This window comes from Rhinopithecus roxellana, chromosome 10 (genome assembly GCF_007565055.1).
Source record: "Rhinopithecus roxellana isolate Shanxi Qingling chromosome 10, ASM756505v1, whole genome shotgun sequence".
In the NCBI taxonomy this organism is placed as follows: domain Eukaryota; kingdom Metazoa; phylum Chordata; class Mammalia; order Primates; family Cercopithecidae; genus Rhinopithecus; species Rhinopithecus roxellana.
The window spans coordinates 111,688,210-111,709,852 of NC_044558.1; the positions used below are offsets into that span (position 1 = coordinate 111,688,210).

Consider the following 21,643-nt stretch of genomic DNA (forward strand, 5'->3'; position numbering starts at 1 on the left):
AGAAAATATATTATATATATAAGGAGAGAGACAGAGAGAGGCTAGAGTATCCCACAATGATGTCCAGCAAGATTTACATTAAGTTTCACTTTAAGCTTCAACATAAATGGAAAACGTATGGTATTGACAGGATCAAGATTTCCTGCCACTGATTACAGAAATAATAAAAGTTGAGATGAGGATTGGGAAGAGACAGTAAACTCTTCCAATATTAAAATTAATTGAGACAAGTTATGTTGTAACTTATTTACCAACTTCTCTTTTACGCTATCATTCTCTTAAATATTGCTTTCTTTTTTTTTTTTTTTTTCTGCGAGCTAAAAGAAGGCCTGGTTAGAATAGAATCAGTAGTAGCAAACATTGAACTAACTACATTAGCAAGAGAACAGGAATTAACTCGTTCTGAGAAAAGTTATGACTGTGAACACTGTTTTGATTTGTGGTGGGGAAGAGAAGAGTGACAATGATGATGAAAATAACTTAAGTCTTTCAAAGAGCTATAAAACATGCTTTGTTAAATCCTCCATAAAACTCATGAGGTAGGTAAAAATATATTCATGAATATTCTTACACTACAAATACAAACTGAACTAAGATAGTTTTAGTGGTGTGCCCCAGTATAATAGATAGCAAGTATGCTATCATACCTATGTATGATAAATGGCAATTCGGTTTCGACACAGGCCTTTGTAAATAAATCTCTGATGTTTTACACATCTTAGTCTACACAGAGTTTTTCAGAGAGATAACAATTAAGTGCTTCAAAGTCAAATTAAAAATTGGTTAAGCAAATAATATTGAAGAACACTAGCAATCATGTTTCCACCATTAATGTTAACACATAATACTCAAGATGATTATTTTTCCTTAAAGGATGGTATAAGCATTTATGTACAACCACTAGTATAGTATAAAAGGCAATAATATATTGTCTCAATAATATTGTTCCACATTTTCACCGTACATTTTCATATAATAATAGATCAGGTAAACTAACTTGAATTTGGTAGTACCAAATAACAAATTTGGGTAGATTTAATGCATGCATTAATATATTTTTACATTTAAGTAATATGCTCAGATTACAAATTATTTTCCTGTTTAAGTGTTGTTTTTCCTAAGCTTGTTATTAAATTCTAAAAATAATAAGAATTTTGTTACTGATAAATCATTACCATTCATTATTTCACTCAAACATTTAATGAGTTTATACTAGGTACCAGATACCTGTGCTATGCACAATGACTGCAATTTAATATGCATCTTAACTAGAACAGAAAAATATTACAGAGGAAGTACAGTATAAACACATGTTGTGGCTAGAAACGCTTTTAATACTTTCCTGATAGCTGTTATGAAGAATTTTTAAAATCATTTTAAATGGTTACTCAGTCTGTATTACCCAAGACATTAAGTATTGCCTTAATTCTTTCTGCACTTACTGAAGCCCTACTATGCACATGGCATTGTGCTAAAAAGAAAAGTAAATATTAATTTAAAGTCCATGTTCTTTCTGGTCCTGGTGGCTCACCATCTGTAATTTCAGTGTTTTGGGAGGCTGAGGTGGGAGGATGACTTGAGGCCAGGAGCTTGACACCAGCCTGGGCAACATAGTGAGAACTTATCTCTATGAAAAATGATAAAAAAAAATTGCTGCTCATAGTGGTGCACACCTGTAGTCCCAAATACTTGACAGGCTAAGACAGAGGATCACTTGAGCACAAGAGTTCAAGGTTGAGCCATGATTGTGCCATGCACTTCAGCCTGAGTGACAGACTGAGACCCTGTCTCTAAAATAAAATAAGTCCTTGTTCTTGCACTAATGTCTAGTGCAAGGCAAAAGGAAGGTAAATGTGCCCAAAAGTAGATCCATAAATTGTTAGAGAGGTGATGTTACAAAAATGCACAGGTTATAATAGAAACATAAAATAGGGAAATAAGGTACTTTTCTACTGGGGACTTGACTGTTTTCAGAGAATATTACATAGAGGAGATGAAGGCAGACAGGGGGTAAGACAAGAGTGGGAAAGACCCCAGGGTAAGAGTATGGCAAAAAAAAAAAAAAAAAAAAAAAAGCGACATAAGGAGTGTAACATTTCTATATTATAAAGTTGTTGATATTTCCTGTTTTCTTAAAATCCCACCACCATCTAAGTGGAAATAGTATAAATTAATACATTATAGAGCTCATGATAAACAAAATGAACAGCCTGGTTTCAGATTTATATTCTGTAATAACTTTATTAAATGAGAAGATAATAAGAAAATACCTTGAAATTTTTGAAGGGAAATGTTATGTTATTGTTCAATAATTGTAGTTCACAAAAGTTTTCTTTATTTTGCAGAGGCAAAGTAAATTTTTTTTTCTGATATTTAAGGTCTTCAGAAATAAAGTCTTGATTTATTTTCCTCTTTAGAAAATAATTAAAATTTTCACCAAGTCATTTTAGAGATGAATTAAGAACCAAGAATGGAGAGACTATGGTGAAAATTGACTGCAGTTTTTTCTTACTTAATTTTGATTCCAAATTCAAGAAACCAGTAGGATTTAGGTATCCTCATGTTGCTTTTAAAGCTAAGTGGTGAAGCTAGATTTTTATATTAAGTACTAGTTAAGACTTTATATTAAGCTTGGTTCCTGTTTTGTAACTTCGAATTTTGTAGAATCACAAAATATATTATATATATTATATAAATACTTATGTAATTATATATGTTTATATTATATAAATATTTATTATTATATACGTATAATAAAACTGCATCCAAGCTTCAAATAGAACACATAATACTGTTGTTTGTAGCCACTTGAAGCAGTAACTAGCTTTTTTTCCGTTCATGAACTCACTGAAAATGACTATAATATTTGCATAGTTTGTAGTTTATAAGAATGATTACAAAGTGTTTGTTCTTGTTTATCCCATTTAGAAAGTTAGAGCTGAGCTGGGCAATTTAAAGGTCACTTCCATGTCGAGAAACTTGAGAAATGATTTTATTATTTATCTTTAAAATTCTTCCTGAATGAACAAGTATAATATGTATCAAAAAAACTCCACATATTATCTTGCACCTAAGACCTCTAAATGTTCTTACATGTTTAATATGTAAAACTTTAACTATGAAAAAATGTATACAGAGAAAGACTAAAGAACTACAATGACGTATCAATAGTGATAGTATGCATTTTGTACAATTATGGATGGTTGTTACTTTTTTCTTTATACCTTCCTATATTTTGTAATTTTTAAAATATGTATATACCCATTAACCATCCCTTCTTTTCAGCTTCAGGTAATCATCATTCTACTCTGTATATGGGTAAATAATGTTAAACAGGGATACAGAATAGAATAATGGTTTTACTTTTGACACTTCCTTTTGTCTTTTCTCAATTAATAATTTTTTCTATTCAAAAAATATGCATATAGCTTATATTTAGAAAAATGCATTTGAAAAAGCCTAAAATTCTGTATATATTATCAAAATTATGCAAAAAATATAGAGCAAAAATTCTAGAAGGGACTAGATCTAAAGTTAAAAATTGTCTTCTAAGCCTAACAGGGTTTTACTTCTTTCCCTTTGTACTTTATAAAATTACTGCTCTTATACTGATTTTATAGAAGATATAATTTTCATTTATATAAAGACCCTTAAAGCTGAACTCTAACATCTGAATTGACAAATCAGGCCACAGAATTGTACATAATAGTGCATGAATGACAAGTAATTTCCGGTTGACTCAAGTTGGTAATTCAGGTTTAAGAAGAAAGACGTCATTGGCGATAATTCAGATAAAAGAAGAAAAATGTCATTAACTATCTTACAGCCTACTCCCAATGAGATTGAAGGAGTAATTTCCATAGTCAAATGGTCAAATGTGAAGAATAAGTATCTGTGCTCTAAGAACATTTATAGTAATGGTATAATTAACATTTAAAAAATTCATTTTAAAGTGTCAATTCCCATTTTTCAAGTTATTAAATCTTAAACATTTCAAATACCCAAACTAGGTTTTTTTTTTTTTTTTTTTTTCTGTTTTCAGACTCTTAAGTTTAGGATTAAATCTCGTTATATTAACAACTATATAACAATCTTGATTCATTTGGCTTACTTCAGATAAAACCAGAGTTCAAATATTGTCTTTTCCTGTTGGTCACAGATTCCTTAAAGTAAATTATCAAGTGATTTTTATAAAGAAATAACTGAATTTTAAAACAGACATAACCTAGATTTATTACCAGGTCCCTAAACATTACTTTTATACCAACATTTCAGTATATCTTTTTTCTTTAATTTCCCCCATGGTATAAATTATTTTATCGATTAGGAAAGAAGTTATGGTTTGAGACAACAACAAAAATCTGTAATGAAAAACTCTTTTTAGAAAGAAATTAATAATTTCAACAGTGAAAAATCAATTTTCCTATGTTCAATCTTATAATCTATTTTGCATTATTTCCCTTGTGGAATCGAAACATCATTGATTCATGGCATTATGTAGATAATCAACTAAAATGAAAGAATGACATACAATATATTTCTCTATGACCATCCCCTAGCAGTCTCATACTAAAATACTTACATTTCTATATTCAATAACTAAAGATGTCATGAGAGAATTAAAGAGTTTTAAAAATTTATTCATTGTTGAAAAACTCATAAAACAATATTCTTATATGTTGTTTCAAATATTTATAACTTACAAAGATAGGAAAAATAGGCTATTAATAAAAGCTATGAAGAAATACTAAAATTCTAAATTCTAAGGGAACTTATTTTATGATAGGCTGTGGGACTCTCTACATGAATTATCTATTTTAATCCTCCTAGGTCTCCAATTACTAGATATTATCATATCTATTTATTTATCATGGAAAAAACGAGGCTTTAGGGGATGTTTAATGAACTTTTCCAGGATTTCATAACTATTGGGACGAGGTGTATCTGATTCCCCAGACTGTCGTGTTGGACATCATGCTATGTTGTCTCTCTTCAAATAATGAAAGTAATTAATCATCGACTCAATCTTAATGCTTAGGGCTCCTGATATATACGTACATATATGTTTTTAATCTGATAAATGATTCAATATTAGTGAATATACAATGATACATTATGAGTAATACTTATAATACTGTAGATACATCCTGCAGTTATGATGGTGTCATCTGTCCTGAAATTTCATGTTCTTGCTAACACCAAAATTTTTAAAAATACTATGGTAACAAAGTAAGTGTCCAAGTCCTATTCGTAAGAAGTGGGGATATGAAATAAGAATAATTTTACTTTTATTTTTAATTACAAAAGCAATGCAAGAATGTAGAAAAAATAGAAGCAGTTGAATATTCTCCTCTACTCCCATCACTGTAATTCCTACTACTGATTACCATTGCTGCTACAATTTGTTTTTTAGGACCTTTTCTGTGCATTTGTGTGCACATACACACACACACAGATGCACACACAAATACTAAACACACACACACACTTGTTTAAAAATAACACATACGTTGAACCATCTCGTGTTTTTATTTCACTATATCTTGAAAATCTTTCCATATCAGCACAAATAGGTTCACTTTACTCTTTCAAATTGCTGAATAGTCTAGTTGAAACATGTATTTCTTTAACTCACTCACTTAGTTCCAAATATTATCTTACAAAAATGATACAATTAAAATTTATATAAGATATCTTTGTGCCTAATTTTTTGATATAAACATATTAGTAAAATTGATGGGTCAAAAGGTAGTCTCATTTATGAGAGATACTTCCAGCTCCCCTTAGTCTTGTAATATATTCTTGTGTATTGACTGTAACATTACAAGTGGTTCAGAGTTTATTTTCTGCATTTCAACTAGATCTTCCCCCAGTAAATTTAAGCAGATCTGAGATATTGCTGTTGACAGCTTAGTTAAATAAGCTTTCTCAGCTCTTCCAATTTGTGTGTGTATAATTTCTCTAGAGTCCAGAGGATTACTAAAAGGGATACTTTTCAATTAAAGTAGCAACAGTGAAGCATTTGTGTATGATACCATTTATTAAGTGGAAGGTAATCCTTATGAAAAATACACTTGTTGCAATCTATTTGGATTTAATTTCCAAAGTCATTATTAACCAGTTCTCAGTATACTATAAGTAGGTCCATATTCTAAAAGGAAAAACAGTGACAACACATAACTACAATGAATCATTATTAGGAAATCTTCAGGAAATAACGAATTTTTCACTATCACAGTGTACCTCACTTCATAAGCAAACCAAACATAACAGTAACGTAATAGAAGAGGAAAGGGCTACCTGGAGACCTCTGGGAAGCATATTCATGGGGATTTTCCTGGCTGTTGGCTCTTCTGATAACTAAACATTTGCTGTATTCCATGTTTTCTCAAAGACAATGGTTGTGACTAAGTTAAAATATCCTAGCATAAAGCATTATTTAAAGCTAATTAAAAATTTTTATATTTTAAGTAATTTCGTTACATTTTCATTTTGAAAATTGTAATTTTCTGTTTTATTGGCTACTCTAATATTGAATGTTTAATTATTTAGATCAAATATTATAATATGATGTACTATATTTCTGGCCCAGAGAACAGAATAGAAAAAATTTATTTTAAAATATACATGGTTTTTCATGAAATTAATATGATGAAAAACATTAACATAAAGTATAGGTCATTATACACTGCACATTATAACTGTATTTTATCTGATTAAGAATTGTGGTCCAGTTAAAATAGTTTGGTTAACGGGAAATTATCCATTTTAAAGACACATTTTGGAGTTTATGTGAATACATGTAATGCTGAAATATGTTAAGCATAATTTGATATTTCACGGTTTATCAAATAGTTCAAAAGCTTTCAATGCCCCATGGCCCTCATTATAGCTTTTACTATAATTTTCCAGAGATCTGACTAATTTCTAAAGTTCACTTCACTTTGCTAAATTCATCGTTGACATAACAGTGATGATCCATAATCATTTCATTTTTCCTAGAAAAAATACTTTATATATACAGTAATTATCATCAGTATAAAATATTATAGATCATAATAGCTTATCACCATCATATTGTATTTTATACATTTTCCATTGACCTACGTTGTATACATTCTCCAGCCTTTGAAAATCAAGGGCATCAAGTCAAAAAATTATCAAACACATGCTGTTAAATATTCCATCAACTACCTTTTCTAAATAGTATCTTGCATCTTTTGGATCCCTTTGCCACACTCCTCTGCACAGTCTTTCTTAAAACAAATCTGACCATGTCCTTCCCAAGCATGAGACACTCCAAGATTCCATCTGCTGATGGCAAAAAGTGCAAAATCATTTTCATTGTTATTAAAAGCTCTTATTACCTTCTCTTGCCCTAGTAATTGGCAGCATTCCATTGCAACACCATACCCTTTGCTGACATACCCTGAACTCCTCATTGTGGCAGGGCAAGTGATGCTCTCACTATGAAGTACTGCCGATTTCTCTCCTATAGGTAAGAAGTGATCAGTACCTCTTTGGTGTCTGGTGTCTAACTTGCAGCTTGTCCATCACATCACCTTTAACACTTTCTTACCCTTATTTCTGTACACAATATTTTTTTCCTTGATAAACTCTGGGCTCACTGAAGGCAAGAAATTAGGCCCAGGTATACCTCAGAAATGTTCCCTAACAGTTTTGATTAGAATTTTAATTGATAAATTTTACCATTTGAGAACACAGACAAAGCCATTTCTTTAATTAAAATTTGAGAAACCTTTAGTAGAACGTTAAGGAGATTGTTTCTGTCAGTAAGACACTGTGTTGCCATTCTGTCAGCTATGTTGTGTGGAAAAATACAGGTTAGGTTTTGATCCTGGTTCCCAGGGATTATAAATATTGGGGGTAGGATTACCTTATTAAAACAAAAGCACTGAGAAAGAAAATAAGTGGGGGAAATCCATCTTGTAACTGAGAAATGACATAAGATCTCACTTTACATATTCCAATTATCTATATTTTCACTGTACATGTAATTATTGTGCTTACTATTTTATTGTTTTATCATTCAAACTGGGGTAGTATGCACTGTCTTTTCTATTTTCTAATTATTGTTTGCAGTATTTATTATCGAGATGGTCTTATGGCTGACATTTATAAAAGACTGAAATGATTAAAGACAAAACATAGTAAATGCCGGATGCTATTTAACGGACAATAGTATAAGCAGTAAAGCCTGATGATCTCCAGTATTATATATATAACCAGCATATTTAACTTTTAGCATGTGTCAGGCTCTATGTAAGATGTTTACATGCTTCCAATTTTCATTAAAAAACTTGTTGTATGTCAATATCCGATCAAAAAGGACAGAGTCAAAATCCAGAGTGAGTCATGGGAAAGAAAGGAGTACTAAACATCAGTGTGCAGCCAATTTGAGTGTAGGACTGGATCTGCTCTCACTTATGAAAAAAACTATAACAGAAAGGTTGCTGATACCCTACGGACTTTAGTATGCTTTTTAAATAGTACATTTAAATACATATAAACTTATTTAAACTGGTTGGACAGAGATCTAACTTGCTAAAAACCAGCAGAGTAAAATCTTTTACAGTGTGAGAATGAGAATACAAACTTCCCTTTCAGCTTCTTTCCTTAATCACAATTTCCTGCCTTAAAGAAAATGTCAGGAGGCTGGATCTCCCCAAAAAAGTAGAGAGGAGAACCCGCTTAAATATTTCTTGACCATTATAAATTAATTTATTATTTTCTCTATTTTCATTTTCTTCAGCAAGGAGGGAGCCACTCTTCTAATTTAATACTGTTGCCCATGATATGAGTAATGACACTTTATTTATACCTAATGAGGAACTTTACAGGATAGATGTATTGCAATTCGATCCTCTCTCAGGGTTTTCTCTTTATTCATTGATGAATGTGTTTAATTCAAGAACATTAAAAACAACTGTGAAAGTATAATTATTACAGATGAGAAAGTGTCTGGGGATTAATTTTATTACATAAAACCATATTTGGAGGGACAGTATAGAAACATTTAATAATAAACATTAAATTTCTTAACAAGAAGTAGCAATTGACTTGAACAAATGTTTGTTGTGTCTATTAAAAAGAGCACATTAAAAATCAGGTAAAAATTACATCAAGCACATTTTTTTCCCTGTATTGGAAATACCATATTTCATGACAAAGACTTATAAATGAAGGAAGAAAAGAGATGGCAATAGGTGTGAGTTGTGCCATTTTACAAGAGAGACACAGGCGTCTCAGAGATTGAAATAATTTTCCCACGTAGATACAACTGTTAAGTCACAGAATAAAATTTGTACTTAGGTTTGTACATCTTGGAATCTCACGCCAACTGGTTAAAAAAATCCACGTGAACAATTTGTATGATGCTTATGTGTATAGAATGACACTGGAGTTGAAATCAGTATGATTGTGGAATTGAAAAGATGACAGTCTATGCCAGAATTCTTCACTTTATAGACTAAATATGAGATGATGTCTATACTATGACTTAATATTAGTGAGTATGACTACATTTACAGACTGTTACATGAGATAAAACACATTAAATGAAAAGGTTCACTGGTACACTTGTATTAAAGACCAACAATAATAAACAGTGAAAAGGTTTACTGGTATCAAGCACTTGTTGAGAGATCTATTAGTTGTAAAACATTGGATTGGGGCTTTTTAAAGCAAGGTTAAAGAGGCAAGATTGAAATTTGATTAGATGTTATAAATATTTATGCATTGTTTCACAATAGAATATTACTTATATTCTAATCCAGAAGGAAGTGTTTGTAATTTACTCAGTAGTTCAAAGCATATTTTATTAAATTATGAGAAATGGGCTAAAACTGATAATCACAGAATACTCAAGCCAGAAAAAGAGTAAAGATTATTAGTTCAATTATAACTTTGTGCAGAAGAAAAGTTCAATGCCAAAATAATCCAAGTGACCAATTTAATTTGTTATTGATAGGAAAAAAACTAGCCAGAGGTTTCTTGAAGTTTGATGTAGTATATTTGAAAGAATGCAAAATTGTACTTAGAGTCTACGGTAATAGTGTTTCTTGTAACCATTACATTTATTCACCAACAAAAGCATAAAACATGTATAATCAAATATGAGAGTAATAGCATGTTGGTGCCACACTTAATATTGACATTCTTTCTCAAATTAAATCTATCATAGTCAGTGGTTCTCTTCACATTATCCCATATTGGAAGTCATTATTGGTCTCCAGGTATTCATTTTCTTTCTGGTTCAATTTGGGAGGTTATGTCTCTCAGAACTGACCTATTTTTTTTTTTTTTTCAGATTTTCTACCTTGTGTGCATAGAAATGTGCATAGTAGTCTCTGAGGGGTTTTTGTTGTTGGTGTTTTAAATTTTTTTTATTATACTTTAAGTAGTTCTGGAGTACATGTGCAGAAAATGCAGGTCCATTACAGTGGTATACACATGCCATAGGGGTTTGCTACACCCATCAACCTGTCATCTACATTAGGTATTTTTCCTAATGCTATCCCTACCCTAGCCCCTGACACCCTAACAGGCCCCAGTGTGTGATGCTTCCCATCCTGTGTCCATGTGTTCTCATTGTTCAACTCCCACTTTTGTGTGAGAACATACGGTGCATGGTTTTCTGTTCTTGCATTAGTTTGCTGAGAATGATGGTTTCCAGCTTCATCCATGTACCCACAAAGAACCTGAACTCATCCTTTTTTATGACTGCATAGTATTCCATGGTGTATATGTGCCACATTTTCTTCATCTAGTCTATCATTGGTGGGCATTTGGGTTGGTTCCAAGTCCTTGCTATTGTGAACAATGCCACAGTAAACATACGAGTGCATGTGTCTTTATAGTACAATGATTTATAACCCTTTGGGTATATACCCAGTAATGGGATTGCTGGGTCATATGGCATTTCTAGTTCTAGATCCTTCAGAAATTTCCACCATCTCTTCCACAATAGTTGAACTAATTTACACTCCTACCAACAGTGTAACAACATTTCTATTTCTCCACATCCTCTTCAGCATCTGTTGCTTCCTGACTTTTTAATGATCACCATTCTAACTAGCATGAAATGGCATCTTGGTATCTCATTGTGGTTTTGCTTTGCGTTTCTCTAATGAACAATGATGATGAGCATTTTTTCATGTGTCTGTTGGCTGCATAAATGTCTTCTTTTGAGAAGTATCTGTTCATATCCTTTGCCCACTTTTGCTGGAGTTGTTTTTTTTCTTGTAAATTTGTTTGAGTTCTTTGTAAGTTCTGGATATTAGCCCTTTGTCAGATGAGTAGATTGCAAACATTTTCCCCCATTCTGTAGGTTGCCTGTTCACTCTGATGGTAGTTTCTTTTGCTGTGCAGAAGCTCTTTAGTTTAATTAGATCCCATCTGTCAATTTTGGCTTTTGTTGCTGTTGCTTTTGGTGTTTTAGACATGAAGTCCTTGCCCATGCCTATGTTCTGAATGGTATTGCCTAGGTTTTCTTCTAGGGTTTTTATGGTATTAGGTCTAACATTTAAGTCTCTAATCCATCTTGAATTAACTTTCATATAAGGAGTAAGGAAAGGATCCAATTTTCGCTTTCTACTTATGACTAGCCAATTTTCCCAGCACCATTTATTAAATAGGGAATCCTTTCCCCATTTCTTGTTTTTGTCAGGTTTGTCAAAGATCGGATGGCTATAGATGTGTGGTATTTTTTCTGAGGGCTCTGTTCTGTTCCATTGGTCTATATCTCTGTTTTGGTACCAGTACCATGCTGTTTTGTTTACTGTAGCCTTGTAATATAGTTTGAAGTCAGGTAGCATGATGTCTCCAGCTCTTTTGGCTTAGGATTGTCTTGGCAACGTAGGCTCTTTTTTGGTTCCATATGAACTTTAAAGCAGTTTTTTCCAATTCTGTGAAGAAAGTCATTGGTAGCTTAATGGGGATGGCATTGAATCTATAAATTACCTTGGGCAGTGTGGCCATTTTCACAATATTGATTCTTCCTATCCATGAGCATGGTATGTTCTTCCATGTGTTTGTGTCCTCTTTTACTTCACTGAGCAGTGGTTTGTAGTTCTCCTTGAAGAGATCCTTCACATCCCTTGTTAGTTGGATTCCTAGGTATTTTATTCTCTTTGAAGCAATTGTGAATGGGAGTTCATTCATGATTTGGCTCCACATCCCTTTTAAGTTGTGTTCCTAGGTATTTTATTCTCTTCATAGCAATTGTGAATGGGAGTTCACTCATGATTTGGCTCACTGTTTGTCTGTAATTGGTGTATAGGAATGCTAGTAATTTTTGCATATTGATTTTGTATCCTGAGACTTCACTGAAGTTGCTTATCAGCTTAAGGAGATTTTGGGTTGAGACAATGGGGTTTCTAAATATACAATCATGTCATCTGCAAACAGAGACAATTTGACTTCCTCTTTTCCTAATTGAATACCCTTTATTTCTTTCTCTTGCCTGATTGTCCTGGCCAGAACTTCCAATACTAGGTTGAATAGGGGTGGTGAGAGAGGGCGTCCGTGTCTTGTGCTGGTTTTCAAAGGGAATGCTTCCAGTTTTTGCCTCTTCAGTATGATATTGGCTGTGGGTTTGTCACAAATAGCTCTTACTATTTTGAGATACATTCAATAAATACCTAGTTTATTGAGAGTTTTCAGCATGCCTGTTGAGTTTTGACAAAGGCCTTTCCTCATCTATTGATATAATCTTGTGTTTTTTGTCATTGGTTCTGTTTATGTGATAGATTATGTTTATTGATTTGCATATTTTGAAACAGCCTTGCATCCCCAGGATGAAACCAACTTGATTGTGGTGGATAAGTTTTTTGATGTGCTGCTGGATTTGGTTTCCAGTATTTTATTGATTTTTGCATCAATGTTCATCAGTGATACTGGCCTGAAATTTTCTTTATTTGTTTTGTCTCTGCCAGGTTTTGGCATTAGGATGACCCTGGCCTCATAAAATGAGTTAGGGAGGAGTCCCTCTTTTTCTGTTGTTTGGAATAGTTTCAGAAGGAATGGTACAGGCTTCTCTTTGTGACTCTGGTAGAATTTGGCTGTGAAACTGTCTAGTCCTGGACTTTTTTTGGTTGGTAGGCTATTAATTACTGCCTCAATTTCAGAACTTGTTATTGCTCTATTCAGGGATTCAACTTTTTCCCGGTTTAGTATTGGGAGGGTGTATGTGTCCAGGAACTTATCCATTTATTCTGGTTTTCTGGTTTATTTGTCTATAGGTGTTTATAGTATTTTCTAATGGTAGTTTGTATTTCTGTGAGATCAGTGGTGATATTCTCTTGATCATTTATTATTGCATCTATTTGATTCTTGTCTCTTTTCTTCTATATTAGTCTGGCTAGCAGTCTATCTATTTTGCTAATCTTTTAAAAAATCCAACTCCTGGATTCATTGATTTTTTTTGAAGAGTTTTCTATGTTTCTATTTCCTTCAGTTCTGCTCTGATCTTAGTTATTTTTTGCCTTATGCTAGCTTTTGAATTTGTTTTCTCCTGCTCCTCTAGTTCTTTTAAAGGTAATGTTAGGGTTTCAATTTTAGATTTTTCTTGCTTTCTCTTGTTGGCATCTACTGCTATAAATTTCCCTCTATACACTGCTTTAAATGTGTCCCAGGGATTCTAGTATGTTTTGTCTTTGTTCTCATTGGTTTCAAAGAACATCTTTATTTCTACCTTCATTTCATTATTTACCCAGTAGTCATTCAAGAGCAGTTTGTTCAGTTTCCATGTAGTTGTGCAGTTTTGAGTGAGTCTCTTAATCCTGAGTTATAATTTGATTGCACTGTGGTCTGAGAGAGTGCTTGTTATTATTTCCCTTCTTTTGTATTTGCTTAGGAGTGTTTTACTTCCAATTATTTGGTCAATTTTAGAATATGTGGGATGTGGTGCTGAGAAGAATGTATATTCTGTTGATTTGGGGTGGAGAGTTCTGTAGATGTATATTAGATCTGTTTGGTCCAGAGAAGATTTCAAGTCCTGGATATCCTTGTTAATTTTCTGTTTTGTTGATCTGTCTAATATTAACAGTGGGGTATTAAAGTCTTCCACTATTATTATGTGGGAGTCTAAGTGTTGGGGTGATCAGACCCAACACCAGGTCGTGGGGGTTACAAAGTCCGGTGGAGTCAAAGGAATTTGAAGTGACAGTTTGAGAGAGAAAGTGGGCCCAGGGGGCCAATGCGAGTATGCAGGTTGCGAAGGCCCTGAGTTCTGGAAGTCCACACTTTTTATTGGTGATCAAACAAAGAAATAGGTAGTGAGAATGTGGGGGTCAAAAGGGCAAGCATGTGATCTACAGCTGTGATGGTTTAGCATTTCCTTTGAAGCATATGGAACATATTCTGCTACTTGAGATAATGGGGAGCATGTTCTTCTAGTTTAAGCTAGAAGCAAGGAGTCAGCAAGTCTAGACTCATTTCAGAGGTCACAAGGGGTTTTATGTCCTGAGCCCTGGACATTATGCCAGACATGCAAGCCCTGCCTCAGCCTTTTTCTCAACACTATATCTCTTTGTAGGTCTCTAAAAACTTGTTTTATGAATCTCTGTGCTCCTGTGTTGGGTGCATATATATTTAGGATACTTAGCTCTTCTTGTTGCATCAATTCCCTTTACCATTATGTAATGCCCTTCTTTGCCTCTTTTGATCTCTGTTGGCTTAAAGTCTGTTTTATCAGAGACTGATTTCAACTCTTTTTTTTTCTTCTTCTTTCCATTTGCTTGGTAAATATTCCTCCATCCCTTTATTTTGAGCCTATGTGTGTCTTTGCATGTGAGATGGTCTCCTGAGTACAGCACACCGGTGGGTCTTGACTTTATCCAATTTGCAAGTCTTTGTCTTTTAATTGTGGCATTTAGCCCATTTACATTTAAGGTTAATATTGTTATGTGAGTTTGTTCCTGCCATTATAATGCTAGCTGGTTATTTTGCCCATTAGGTGATGCATTTTCTTCATAATGTTGATGGTCTTTGCAATTTGGTATGGTTTTGCAGTAGCTGGTATCAGTTGATCCTTTCCATATTTAATGCTTCCTTCAGGAGCTCTTGTAAGGCAGGCCTGGTGGTGAGAAAAATCTCTCATCATTTGCTTGTCTGTAAAAGATTTTCTTTTCTCCTTCACTTAGTTTGGGTGGATATAAAATTCTGGATTGAAAATTCTTTTCTTTAAGAATATTGAATATTGGTCCCACTTTCTTCTACATTGTTGGGTTTCTGCAGAGAGATCCACTGTTAGTCTGATGGGCTTCCCTTTGTGGGTAACCCAACCTTTCTCTCTGGCTTCCTTAACATTTTTTCCTTCATTTCAACCTTGGTGAATTTGATGATTATGTGTCTTGGGGTTGCTCTTCTCGAGGAATATCTTTATGATGTTCTCTGTATTTCCCAAATTTGAATTTTGGGCTGCCTTGCTAAGTTGGAGAAGTTCTGGATAATATCCTGAAGAGTGTTTTCCAACTTGGTTCCATTCTCCCCGTCACTTTCAGGTACACCAATCAAATGTTGATTTGATATTTTCACATAGTCCCATATTTCTCTGAGGCTTTGTTTGTTTCTTTTCACTCTTTTTTCTCTGATCTTGTCTTCTCACTTTATTTTATTGAGTTGATCTTCAATCTCTGATATCCTTTCTTCCACTTGATCTGTTCAGCTATTGATAATTTTGTATGCTTCACGAAGTTCTCGTGCTGTGTTTTTCAGCTCCATTAAGTCTTTTATGTTCTTCTCTAAACTGTTTATTCTAGTTAACAATTCATCTAACCTTTTTTCAAGGCACTTAGCTTTCTTGTAGTTGGTTAGAACATGCTCCTTTAGCTCAGAAGAGTTTGTTATTACTCACCTTCTGAAGTCTACTTCTGTTAATTCATCAAACTCATTCTCCATCCAATTTTGTTCCCTTGCTAGCAAGGAGTTGTGATCCTTTGAAAGAAAAGAGGAGTCCTAGTTTTTGGAATTTTCAACCTTTTTGCACTGGTTTTTCCCCTTCTTTGTGGATTTATCTACCTTTGGTCTTTGAGATTGGTGACATTCAGTTTTTTTTTTTTTTTTTTTTTTTTTTTTTTTTTTTTAAATGGTTTGTGTGTCCCCAATTCTTTCAGTTCTGATTTTGGTTATTTTTTGTCTTCTCCTAGCTTTGTAGTTGAGATACTTTGCTGTTGTTTCTGCAGTCCCCCGAGGTCTGATGTTATGTTATTAATTTTAAATCTTTGTAATTTTTGATGTGGGTGTTTAGCACCATAAGTTTCCCTCTTAACATTATTTCTGCTTTGTCCCAGAGATTCTGGTATGTTGTATCTTTGTTCTCATAAGTTTCAAAGAATTTATTGATTTCTGCCTTAATCTCACTGTTTACCCACAAGTCGTTCAGGAGTAGGTTGTTTAATTGCCATGTAATTATATAGTTTTGAGTGATTTTCTTAGTATTGACTTAAATTCTTATAGTGCTGTGGTCTGATTCTGTGGTTAGCATGATTTTACTTTTTAGACTTTCCTGAGGATTGCTTTATGGCCAATTGTGCAGTCAATTTCAGAGTATATGCCAGTGCACATGAAAAGAATGTATATTCTCTTGTTTTTGGGTGGAGATTTCTGTAGGTGTCTATTAGGTCCATTTGGTTGAGCTGAGGTCCTGAATGTCTTCATTAGTTTTCTGCTCTGATGATCTCTCTAATGTGCTCAATGGGGTGTTGAAACCTCCCACTGTTATTGTGTGGCTATATTACTCTCTTCATAGGTCTCTAAGCAATTGCTTTATGAATCTGAGTGCTCCTGTGTTGGGTGTATATATTTTCGGGATAATTAAGTCTTCTTGTTGAATTAATTCCTCTACCATTATGTAATATACTTCTTTGCCTTTTTGAAATTTTTTGGTTTAAGGTCTGTTTTGTCTGGAATTAGAATAGCAACGTCTGCTTTTTTGCTTTCATTTCCTTGGCAGATTTTTCTCCATCCATTAACTTTAAGCCTAGGGATGACATTGTATGTGAGACGGATTTCTTGAAGACAGCATATCATTGGGTCTCATTTCTTTATCCAACCTGCCACTGCCTTTTAATTCAGGCCTTTAGCCTGGTTACATTCAAGATTAATACTGATACATGCAGATTTGATCCTGTCATTGTGTTGTTAGCTTGTTTTTATGCAAACTTGTTTGTGTAGTTGCTTTATAGTGTCAATGGTTTCTGTAGTTAAATATGTTTTTGTTGTATCTGGTTGCAGTCTTTCCTATCCATATTTGGCACTACCTTCAGGACCTCTTGTAAGACAGGTCCAATGCAAGGAATTTCCAAAGGATTTGCTTGTCTGGAAAGAATCTTACATGTCCTTTGCTTATGAAGCTAAGTTTAGCTAGATACAAAATTCTTTGTTGGAATTTCATTAAGCATGCTGAATGGGAGGCTGAGGTGGGCAGATCACAGGGTTAGGAGATCGAAACCATCCTGACTAATATGGTGAAACTCCGTCTCTACTAAAAAAAATTACAAAGAATTAGCCAGACATGGTGGCAGGTGTCTGTAGTCACAGCTACTTGGGAGGCTGAGGCAGGAGAATTGTGTGAACCCAGAAGGCAGAGCTTGCAGTGAGCCGAGATCATGCCACTGCACTCCAGCCTGGGATACAGAGAGAGACTCCATCTTAAATAAATAAATAAATAAATACACACACACACACACACACACACACACACACACACACACACACACACATAAATAATGCTGAATATAGGCCCCTGACATTTTCTGGCTTATAGGGTTTCTGTCAAAAAGTCTGCTGTTAGCCTTATGGTGTCCCATTGCAAGTGACCTTCTCTTTAGCTTCATTTAACCTTTTTTTCTTTCATTTCAATCTTAGAGAATCTAATGACTATGAGTCTTGGGGATGGTCATCTTATGTAGTATCTCACAAGGATTCTCTGCATTTTCTGAATTTGAATACTGTGTCCTCTCTAGTGAAGTTGGGGAAATTTTCATGGGTGATATAATCTGTATTAGTCAGGGATCCCTAGAGAGAAAGTACTAATACGATAGATGTATATATAAAAGGGAGTTTATTAAGGAATTTTGACTTACACAATCACAAGGTGAAGTCTCACAATAAGTCATCTGCAAGCTGAGGAGCAAGTCAGTCCAAGTTCAAAACCTCAAAAATAGGAAAACAGTGTAGCCTTCAGTCTGTGGTAGAAGGCCTGAGAGCCCCTGGCAAACCATTGGTGTAGGCCCAAGAGTTTAAAAGCTGAAGAACTTGGAGTCCAATGTTCAAGGGCAGGAAGCATCCAGCAGAGGTAAAAGAAGGATGTCAGAAGACTCACCCAGTCTAGTCCTTCCACATTCTTCTACCTGCTTTTATTCTAGCCACATTGGCAACTGATTAGATTGTGCTCACCCAGATTGAGAATGGGTCTGCCTTTCTCTGTCCACTGACTCAAATATTAATCTCCTTTGGCATCACCCTCACAGACACACACAGGAACAATACTTTACATCCTTCAATCAAATCTAGCAGACACTCGATATTAACCATCACATCCTCCAATATGGTTTTCAGGTTGTTTGCTTTCTCTCCCTCTCTTTCAGGGATGTCAATGAGTCAATAAATTTGGTCTCTTTACATTTTTGCATCTCTTAGAATACTTGAATTGGGTTTTGACTTTCTCCTGAATCTTCTTTCCTGTCCATGATCTGAATTCTATTTTTATCATTTCAGCCATTTCAGCCTTGTTAAGAACCATTGCTGGGGAACCAGTGTGGGTCATTTTGAGGTGAGAGGACATTTTAGTTTTTTGAGTTGCTAGAGTTCTTTCTCTGGTTTTTTCTCATCTGTGTGGGCTGATATTCCTCCAATCTTAGAAGTTGCTATCCTTTGAAAGGGTTTTGTTTTTATCTTGTTTGATGCCCTTGAGGGTTTGATTGTTGTCTAAGGTGGTTTCAGTTGACTGGATTTCTTTCTGGAAGATTTTAGGGGTCTAAGGTTTAGTTCAGCACTCTTGAGCTGTGTGTTCTAACTTTGAGGGAATGATACCAGGCTCCCAGCTTTGTTCTCTGGCCCCTCAAGGTTAGGGATCTGTGGTGCTGGAGGGACTGAGCTGTTTCCAGACAGCAGTCCGTAACAATCCAATAGATAGTACCAGCGAAAGTGCTTTGTCTGAGTGGTGATAGAAGAATTCATGTTTGTTTGCACATGCCAGCAGCAGTGGCAGCATGGTGGGTTACATGTTCATTTGTTGGGCTGGGATGTTGGTGGGTTTGTGGCTGCTAGCCTCTGTGTGCATGTTTGCTCTGAGGGCAGTTGCGTGAGGGGATGCATGCATACACATATTCTGGCAGAGGAAGGGAGACAAGTTCCCCTTGCATGCGTGCACACTGGAAGGACAGTGGGGTGAGTGACAGTGGGCAAGTGAGTGCTGGCAAAGCAGCATGGGGGAGGCTGTGGTTGGGGTAAGGGGCAGGTGAGCTGGTGTGTGTTACCAGGGCTGCTCTGCCAGAGCTCTCTGATGGTCAGGCACAGTCAGCTGATGAAGGAGCTATGATGTGGGCCCCTGGGAAGCACCTTGGTTGACTCTCCATCATTGCACTACAAGTGAGCTCTGCCAGGCTGGGGCCCTGGAACAGACCTAGCTGTGTTTTACTGCAGATGTTCCCACACCATACCCCCTGAGTTCAGCACAGGATAGAGTCCTGCTCCTATCAACTCTCTACACAGCTTTCCCTGCCAGCTCAAGTGTCCATGGGTGTTGTGCTATCTCTGGTTGCCAGGATTCCAGAGGTTCATGGTGAGGGCAGGTTGCTCCTCACCTGTTCAATTCACTCCTTCTCCAAGAGTTGTTAGGGGTCAGGAATAAGTTATAGTGCAAGGTAGCCCTGTTCAGGGTTCCTAGCCTCCTCCTCCTTCAGCCCAGGGTCTGTGTCCTCCCTCTGTCCACCCTCAATGCCTTCCCTCTGAAGATCTGCTCATAGTGCACCAGTTTTCCCTATGTCCCAGTCACTTGGTGGCAGATGTTCCTCCTGAGTGTGTCTAGTCAGGCATCTTTCTGAGACAACCTTCTTTTGTTTTTAAAATCAAAATATGTAGTAATAATGGATTTTCATTCCTACATTGCAGCGATTGACAGGACCTAAGTAAAAACTAATATTATTTATATCAGGAAGGCTTATTCTAGTTGCCTACATTCCTCTCTCTCCACAAGTACTTGACATTTTACTGCTGAACTACGTCACTGATTTACATTACTTGCATGACTCTAGACATTTGAGGAACATGTAACATCTGATCCAGAGGAAAGGGAGCCAAGCTATAAAATTCTGGTATTTCTCCTCTTAATGGTGTGATTATCTTTGAGGTGGAGAGAAATGTAGTATACATGCTTTAAGCATTTTCCATTCTGTTAGAAAAAGAAAACACAAAACCAAAACCCCCAAATTGTTATCATTAAATACAGCTTTCTTAGCTTGATGTTATTAAATTTTTACTTATCTGATCTTCTATTGTCTATTTTGATAATCAGAGAACAGTCTGATTTCTATATTTGTCTATGTGTAAGGAGGAAATACGCTCAACTATTATTTTGTTTATTTCTTGTCTCTGTAAAAGTGAAATAATGACAGCATATTCATAACATTCTTGGTGTTACTTGACTATAGTGAGAGATTTTGCTGATTATTTCCACACAAAATTCCATCTCAAATAATATCTATATTTTTTATTGTGAGTTAAAAAATTAGTAATGTTAATATTGTCATCAGTATCAATTTATCATGTATTTTATTAGTGTGATCCTGTCTCTCAGGGCCTGGTTATATTCAAGGTTATGGTTTTACCTGAGCACTTGCAGTGTAGAGCCCAAACTAATGAATTTTAGGTGACAGCAGTATTATTTATTAACATGTCCCTACAGATTTCTATAGTATCCACGGTGGAGTTAAATCATTTGAAGATGAGGAAAGAAAACTGTTTACCTTGTTTCTGTGTTGAGAATATCAGATGCTGTGGAAGACTGATTGACAAAATGTCTTGTATTGTTCATGCTCTGTATGTACCCCATTTCTGGTATGACTTTGTAACTTCTCCCATCAAGAAGTGAAATCTGTTCCCCACACATGAGTTCAAGCTGACTTTTTAATATGTTTGCACCAAAAGAATGCATTAGAACTGACAGCCTACAATTTTAAGCCTAGGACTGAAGAGTGATTTTATATTTCAATTCTCCCTTGTGAAACCCTTCCCCGACTGCCACAGAAACAGAGCAAGGCACGTTTGGTAGAGGTACAAAGTTCATATGGAGTGAGGTGCTAATCATCTTAGCCAAGATCATTCTAGAGCAGCCAGCTTTAGACAACCCAATAGCTGACTAGAAACATATTAGTAAGCTGTGTGAGATGAGTCAAGTCCAGCCCAGATTGAATTACCAGGTTCAGTAGAATTATCCATGCAACCTATAGACTCATGGGGCAAACTGTTGTAAGCTATTAAGTCAGTAGTTTTCAAAGTGTGATTTAGGGTCTCCTGTGGATCTCCAGCAACTTTTTTTTTTTTTTTTTTTTTTTTTTTTTTGAGACGGAGTCTCGCTCTGTCGCCCAGGCTGGAGTGCAGTGGCCGGATGTCAGCTCAC

General features: G+C 35.0%; 1 protein-coding gene across 4 annotated transcripts in view; it reads right to left on the reverse strand.

Moving 5' to 3' along the window:
* Positions 1-21,643, reverse strand: part of MGAT4C (MGAT4 family member C) — a 900,286-nt gene that overhangs the window by 38,983 nt on the left and 839,660 nt on the right. Inside the window, exon 3 of one of the 4 annotated variants that reach the window (XM_030939720.1) lies at positions 1,532-1,627. The exons of 2 other annotated variants lie outside the window; for them this stretch is intronic. In XM_030939720.1, coding sequence (XP_030795580.1) covers positions 1,532-1,612 — 81 coding nt within the window. In that variant the 5' untranslated portion in view covers positions 1,613-1,627. Of the gene's footprint in view, positions 1-1,531; positions 1,628-7,212; positions 7,292-21,643 lie in introns of those variants that run through there. One more of the 4 variants, XM_010355527.1, reaches the window with a different exon arrangement.